The sequence below is a fragment of the Clupea harengus genome, chromosome 9 (assembly GCF_900700415.2).
Source record: "Clupea harengus chromosome 9, Ch_v2.0.2, whole genome shotgun sequence".
In the NCBI taxonomy this organism is placed as follows: domain Eukaryota; kingdom Metazoa; phylum Chordata; class Actinopteri; order Clupeiformes; family Clupeidae; genus Clupea; species Clupea harengus.
This window is the reverse complement of record NC_045160.1, coordinates 5,414,456-5,422,402: the sequence shown is the minus strand read 5'-3', so window position 1 is coordinate 5,422,402 and position 7,947 is coordinate 5,414,456. Positions and strand designations below refer to the sequence as shown.

General features: G+C 43.4%; 1 protein-coding gene across 1 annotated transcript; it reads right to left on the bottom strand.

The window, feature by feature from the left end:
- Positions 1 to 5,807: 5,807 nt before the first annotated feature.
- Positions 5,808 to 6,764, bottom strand: LOC105911146 (odorant receptor 131-2-like). The gene has a single exon (XM_012839933.1). It carries the CDS (start codon positions 6,762 to 6,764, stop codon positions 5,808 to 5,810), a length of 957 nt encoding a protein of 318 aa, XP_012695387.1.
- Between the last annotated feature and the right edge of the window lie 1,183 nt (positions 6,765 to 7,947).

The following is a 7,947-nucleotide window of genomic DNA, read 5'->3' as shown; positions in this document are numbered from 1 at the left end:
TATGTTCTGTTCTAACAGCTCCTGGACATGCTTCCTAACTAAATCGTACTGTGAGGGCGGGAGGAGGCGATACCTTTGTCACACAGGGGCATCATCGAGCAGGGGAATGGTTTGCTGGACTAAGGTGGTGCATCCAAGGTCACCATCACCCTGACTAAATGTGCCACTGTACTTTTCTAGCAAGGCCCGAGTATCCTGCTGTTCTTTGTCTGACAGGGTAGGCCAGTCCAGCTGCGAGAAACCAGCACCATTGTTGCCCTCAGCGTTGACTAACTGAATAAAGACAACCTGCTTACTGTGATCTTTCTGGTGTTCAAAGTGGATGGACGAATTTGGGACTGGCGCCATGGCGACATGCAGTTCTCCAAGCATGGTCTTTGGCCGAAGCCACTGATCTTGGTTCCCAACGTCAACAACCGGCAAGAATGCTGCCACAAGGGACTGAGAGGTAAGCAGTTGGCCATCCGTAAAGGACACGGGCTCCAGAAGAACCGAAGACAGTGTGAACCCTAGACCCTGATGACAAGTGGCTGGAACTAACTTCATGGACCCAGCGGGCACTCATACCACAGGGCCCTGCTGTACTCGGACAGAGCCCACTCTGCCACTCTCCAAGGCAAGTTCCAGCTGCTAGCATTCGGATAGAGCTTGCTGCCACCCCCTGCCTGCCTGTCGGACATCAGGAGATTGAAAGAGGGCACTTCCATGGTCTACAAACAATTCTTTGTAACAATAACGGATGACATTCATTCCGAGGAGGCAGGAACGGAATCTTTGTGGGGCTGGACCTTTAGGTCGGCTGGGTTTTTGGTGACAAGGATGCCCATTTTAGGAAGTGTTCGGCTGAGAAGGTGTACGTCTTGCTCTAGATACCCTAAATAGGGTATCTCTAAGCAGTTGGTGGCCTTTAGTGTGAGGGCTGTAAGCCAAGCTGAAGGCGGGATTGCAATCTTTGTTCAAAGATTTCTGTTTGATGGTGGTCACCATTGACCCAGTATCAAGCAAGCAGGCCACCGCCCCAATCTGAGCCTCTATGACTGGACATTTCCCAATGAGTTGTGAAGCGCCTACTGAATGGGAGCCTGGGGGATCCCCACCCAATGTTTGGGCCATAACGTCAGGGGGTGCTTGTTTTCCTGCGGTTGCTGGGTGACAGAGTTAGAGCCCACCTCCACCTGAGGGCTGGCAGAGGGGCGCTGGGCAGAAGCAGGCTATATGGCCAGGCTGGGCTCATCGTAGGCATATGGGCTTGCCGTCACCATTAAACTGGTAGCGAGGGCCCTGTGTCTGTGGTCTGGATTGTGGCGGGCTAGGGAATGAGGGGGAATCAAGGCGCATTAAGATGGTATCTAATTGGGCCTGTTGCTTCCGAAGGCTCTCTTTTACTCCTGCCAGTTCGTTAGCGGGCTGAACAGACACAGCACTAGAGGCAACCTCCATCTGTTGGGTAGCATGTGAGCTAAAGGACTGGGCGCGGGGCCTAGGGCTCCTAGAGTGCTCACCCTTCTCTACCCAGCGTATGGCTTCGCTGCGAACATCCAGGAAAGTGATGATTGGATGGAGTCTGACTTGGCGCCGCAGCTCTTGCTTTAGCACACTATGGCTGGGTTGCACCAACAAGGATTAACTCTTGAACTAGGTCTAAACCAGGTTTGTTTTTTAATCCAGTTGCACCAAACTTTAAACCTAGTTTAACCTTAGTTTACAAATCTGTTGCACCAGTCATTTTAAACCTAGTCTAAACCTGGATTAGCATTTATATTTAAACCACCCCTGGAGGAGGTTTATCTCCGTTTTATTGACAACAAATTATAGCCTACTTTCGTCATTTTTGTCACGTTATTTCTGCAACTAACGGCGTTGGGCAGAGTGATAACTTACTTGGAGTGGCAGCAATTATTGTAACCTGCTACTCATAATATTTACACCCTATTTACCTGTTCACAGTCACAGCAGTACATAATCAACACAACGATTATAAGCTAGTGACGTCATCTAGTTCGTAGTAACTTACTTGCAGCTTCTGTGGCTGTACTGTCATCTAATACTGTCATCGTCGTAGGGGTTGGGTAGGGGGAAATCTGCTGCGGGATCATATCTATTATCTTCTTTGACAGAGGATCCGTAGTCATTGGTGGTGGTCCTCCGCCAGTTTGAAATTGACCGCCGCATCTTTTTTGGCTTTAGCCTTGAGGTTTTTCCAACAGGCTTTCAGTTGTGCCCTGTCCCTCGTCTCTTTGATACTGGTAGAGCCATTGAAGCGCTCAGCTAACTGGACCCAGTTCCTCTCCTTCTTCTCTAGTGTACTGCTGTCAGTCCTCATATCCTCAATTGTAACCCCAAACTCCTCCATCAACTCGGTCAGCAACATCTTTTCAAATGTTGAAAAGTTTGACCCTCTTTGACGTGCCATAATAGCTAGCTAGCTGGCTAAAGTAACTGTGTTTATTAGCTATAGCCGCTGTAGTGGTAGGCTAAACGGTAACTAACGGTGTCAGTAACGGCATTTATTCAACAAGCAGCTAGTTTAGGAAAAAGATCGGATTCGTTTATTTAGGGCTATTTAGTTCCGTATTTGTTAAACATACATTGTGAATTTGTTTACATTTCGTCGGAATCCATCATGGCGGACATTGAACATAAACTAATCCTGTTTTAACCCTTGTTTAAACTAGTTTAACTAATCCAGGGTTAAAATTAAGATGTGCAACACAACGCTGATTAATTATAAACCAGTTTAAACCTGGATTTACTAAACCTAGATTAACTCTAAACCAGGATAAATTTAATCCATGTTGGTGCAACCCAGCCTATCTCTTACGTTCTCTACAAACTGGTCACGCACAACTATATCAGGATGGGCAAAACAAGAGGTCCCTCCTCTTCACTGCTTCTTGCATGTACATGAGTGCATGGGAATACTCCCTCAAGGACCCCCTTAACTTAACGTCTCTGGAAAAACTGCTTCTGGAGACTAATATAGGACTGAGGAAACAAACAGATGTAGTGGCTTGACCAGTCGAGTTCCCCGAGGGTCCAGCACCACCTGGGGTTGGGGCTGATATCCTGGTGACCTCTTCCCTAAGCCTACTGTTGTCTGCCTGCAACTGTTGCACAAGCTCAGTTAGGGCCTTGAGTTGGGCTGCCATTGTAATGGGTAGCCTTTGTAAACTTAACAGTGTGCAGTAATCACGAGTGTTGTGGATGTAAACAGTGTTGTAGTGGCATAATATAAGGGTGCTGTGATTGTGTGTACAAACATAACCAATGAGCTGTACTGTTACCCTAGTTCACAGGTGTTTGATGTGACGTGCAGTAGGACTGCCCCATTGCCTTGTTTTCTTTCTCTCTCGGTCTGCTGTCCACTGATTGCTGTCCTCTCCCTCCATTTTAGCTCCACCAATCCGTGAACCTCGGACGTGATTGAACGCAGTATTTAATGCATACTGGAACTTATCCATGGAGAGGGGTTTTGTGAAGGGAGCACCGGAATCCACGAGCGGCCTGGTTGCATTTGAGTGGCTACATCTTTTGATGTTGGTATGAAGGAGTTTTCCTCCGTGGCGATTGCGCCTCCCAAGCCAGCTCTGCTACAGGCTTGTATTCCGCCTGGAGAGTTTCTGAAAGGTTCCTGTGCTTCCTCGCCTGTTTCAGGCTTCGACCTCCGGAGGTACTTTGTATGTGTAACTGAGCATCGGAACCGGCCTAGCTGTTGTTATTCGGGCGTCATTGACGCTGCCGGTTTCCGTGAGTAGCCTGTGTGGTTGCCAGGTTTGTGACTGATCCTCGTTAGTCGCATTGGCAGTTTACCAATGGTTGCCAGACATTGAATTTAGCTGCTATTTAGAACACCGCTGTTATTTATACTATTTATTGCCTGTACTTATTTATTGGGGACTAGTGGACTGCCCACTGTCCCTTGTTGGTATTCTTGTATCTGTTTTTACTGTTTGTGACATTAAATTGCAATTTATTAGACTCTTGCCTATTGTGTGTGTGTTTTAACCAGCCACAAGCTTGAACGAACCTGTGCTAAACTTAAGTAATTATAATACTTCACTATTCCCTAGTGGTAAATCTTAGTATAGGCCTTTCCGGCCCTTACACCATATCTTCCTTTCCCATGTATAAGCTACAAGTCGGCTGTGAGGATCTGGCGAGAGTTAAAAACAAGAATTGGGAAGGGAAAAGAGAAAAATAATTCTCTAAAATTCAAAAATGTGCCTACTTACTACTTACACTCCTCACTCCTCACTTGTTGTCTGGCCTCGTCTTGAATGGACATAACTCTCACGTCAACTCAAGCTCCGGACTATTCGCTCCACGCGATTGTTCCTGCTACTTTGTAATTTCCAAGGTTAGGTATTTGCTCCGTGTTATTTCCAAGGTTTAGATATTTTTGAGTTTCAGTATATAATTCTTAAATTTGCTTTCTTCCCTGGACTGTTTCTGTTAATTAAGATTATCTTCTGAGCGTTGTGTTTTTTTTCCTAGTGCTTTAAGTTTGATCACTAGACATTTTCAGTTTATCGTTTTGTCTCTGCTTGCTTGTTATTGGTGTCTGGCTAGCTCTGAATAAACTCCGCTACCAAAAAGTCTGTGTCTCGCCTGAAGTCCCTGACAGCATCACAACAAGCTTACTGAGCGAGCTTGAGCATGACTGATTAGGACACATGGTGAAGAGCATTTTCTCATCATGTCAACTATTTGGTGTTGCAGCACTTCCTAATCTAGTCATGGAAGTAACATGATGAATTCACAATATAAATGATAATATAGCTATGAAAGATCTCAGACACTGGTTGCCTAGTAGATCATGTGAATTTAGGCCTTGCTCATCTATGCAAAATCTACTGCATACGTAAACTGAGATTTCACATATGATCCTCAAGGTGGGCCTATTCAAATTCATCACATGATTTCACACACATGTTTCTCATAGCCTGTAAGTAAATATTTAAATTAACTAATTCATAGGCTGCGTTAGTGTTGGTGCTGGTGTTGGTTGGGTTTCGTCGTTTATTTCTAACATATTATTAACATGATCGTGATCTGCTTTGGGTTGTAACTGGCAGAACTGCAGTGACATCTGAATGTTTTTACTTAATTTACTTTTATAACAACTATTGGGAAAATCAGTCAGCAAAGTAACAGTATTCTCAAAATCACTGAGGTCATTGTTAATAGATTATTACTATCTGGGCAGTTCTGGCATGTTCACTGTGTGGTGTTGAATTCACTGGTTACCAGGTAGTCAAACTACTGTCTCCATCTTGACAAACTGAATAGGGTATTAATAGAGAATAAATATGTCTTATATAATGACTGTGGCTTTGATGGCTTGAGTATGGATTTAAAAATGAACAGTTATGTATGAAATGAAAGTTGCAACGCAGTTTGGAAATGAAAGGCAAATGAAGCATTACTTGACTGAACTCCTGACTGTGAGGTGTGTGCTGCTTCACTGTTCAACCTGGCTTCGACATATGGGACTGATAACAGTAGCATCACTTACAAAAGCTCTCTGTGTATGTCAACAATATAACAACACCGACTGCTCATAATGGTAATAAGTTAATGACATTTAAGCATAATTTTAAGATGATTTAAATACCAACTTTTTTATGTTTACCGAAAGTTACACGCAGGGTTCAAATTCAGGGTTCAAAAAGCAACATTTCAAAACTTTCAAGGACACCTAATGAAAAATCCATGAACCTTCACAACCAAATATGCATACTTGCTCCACAGGTTAGAAATCAATTGCAATTGTGTGAGGAAATTAAATCAGACACAAAGAGAAGCATTTATTTGACTGCAGAGATTTGACTGCTTCCACACTTGGCATAAAATCTCATAGCAGCATTAAACTTCTCATCTCGCAAGCCATACACCAGAGGGCTTATGGCTCTGGAGACAACAGAGAAGGCCAGGAAATTGAAGTAGCGCACAATGAGGTAAGTATTGACATTGCCCATCTCCAGCACTCTGGCCTCAATCAAGGGCCCCGTGACCTCCAGCGTGCACAGGACCAGCTGGGCGATGTGAAGCAAAAGGGTCCGCTGGCCCTTGGAGGCAGCCTGCTTGTTGTCCCCCGAGGCTCTGCGTGCGACGTGCATGATGGAGGCGTAGCAGAAAACCAGGATCACCAGAACGAGCACGTAGTTCAGTATGAACAAATTCCCCCTCAAGATCATGTGCCAATCCTCGAGGAGGATTATCTCGTAGTAGCAAAACGCGGGCTGGTCGAAATAACTCTTTGTCACGTAGCTGAGAAAAATCATGAAATCAATAAAAGGTTTGGAGAAAGAGATGAGCCAGACCATTGCTATAAACCCCATAGTCCTGCCGGGTGAAAAGATGTTAACATGTCTGAGGGGCATGCATATGGCCACATAGCGCTCTAAGCACATGGCTATGATGGTGGTGGGCGACACATGAGTGAGGCCCCCCATGAGGAGACTGAGAGGCAGGCAGGAGCCCACGGGCAGCAGCAGAAACACCTGGTAAGTGATCACAACAAAGTTGGTGGTTAGGAGGAAGGCCGTGTCCGCGATCAGAGTCTGTGCGAAGAGCAGGTATCTGGGTTCGGCCCTGAGTACACGCCGCTTTAGAAAGACGACGAACATGAAGATGTCGATGTAGACAAACGGCCACACTAAGATCTGGGCCAGCGCCGTGGTTACGCTCAGGCGCACCGGGTCACTTCCTGTGAAGAGCCTCCCACCGCTGCTGTTCCTCCCCTGGCTGCTGTTGTCACTCATGGTCTGCTGTGAGGCATAAATACATTTAAAAAATCAGTCAGAAATCAAGTCCAGTCTAAAGATTAAGTCAGAGTTGGAGACAGTGCATCACACACCTGTGTGTATGTAACATATTGTGGTTTTAGGAGATAAAGCCTTGTGTAATACATATATACATATTTAGCTGGTTAGATGCACAGTCTTAAACTTTGACTTAATTTATCACTTAATCACTTTACCAACTCTGATTCTAAACCTGACTTTATCTCTTTCTTAGCATGTCATAGGTAACTATAGCAGCCTAATACACACCCTGCATATACTGTATATATATAAACTCATAAAAAAAAGTTGTACTGCTACCCATATAATCAGCTGTGCTGCCCGTCCCACAAATGCATGATCCTTACATCATTGTAAAGGTAAATACAACAGGCTTTCCAATGATATAAAATACAATGCCAATTAGTATTGTAACAACAGAGAAATATTCGACCAAGCACAAATTTCCAAACATTTTTTGACAAATTTATATATATATATATATATATATATATATATACATACATGCAGGGTGTGTATTAGGCCGCTATAGTTACTCATGACATGCTAAGAAAGAGATAAAGTCAGGTTTAGAACTTCACTCAAACATTAAATATAGACTCTTACACTACGGTTTGGTTTACACCTCATGTGAGTTGTACATGCATTAATAATGTAGGCTGCAGTTTGTTAATCAAGATGTTACTTTCACTGCTGTGAAAGAAAAGGAAGTCAGATTTGCATCACTGTACAACACAGTCACAATGTATTGAATCTAAGACAAAGCCATATGGACAGGATCTTACGAGGAACATGTATTATTTATCATACAGTATTACTCTTGCATATAATAAGGTGTATGATGAATATAAAGAGTAAAACAACATTAATATATAATGTATATATTGTAAATATAATAAACAACATTTGTCATTTTATAAAGAAATTATACATATATTGTAGGAAGAAGATATTTTTACTTTTATAAAGGTTCAGATTATATAAAACTACACATAAACTAACAAAGAGTATAATGCATATAATTTCATCCAGAGTCCTTACCTGTGATACGTGTTCATGATCAAGTGTTCAGATCTTGACTAACATACTTGCTGGTATTACTTTTTATAATGAGTGCTGTGATTCATTTGAATATTAAGTT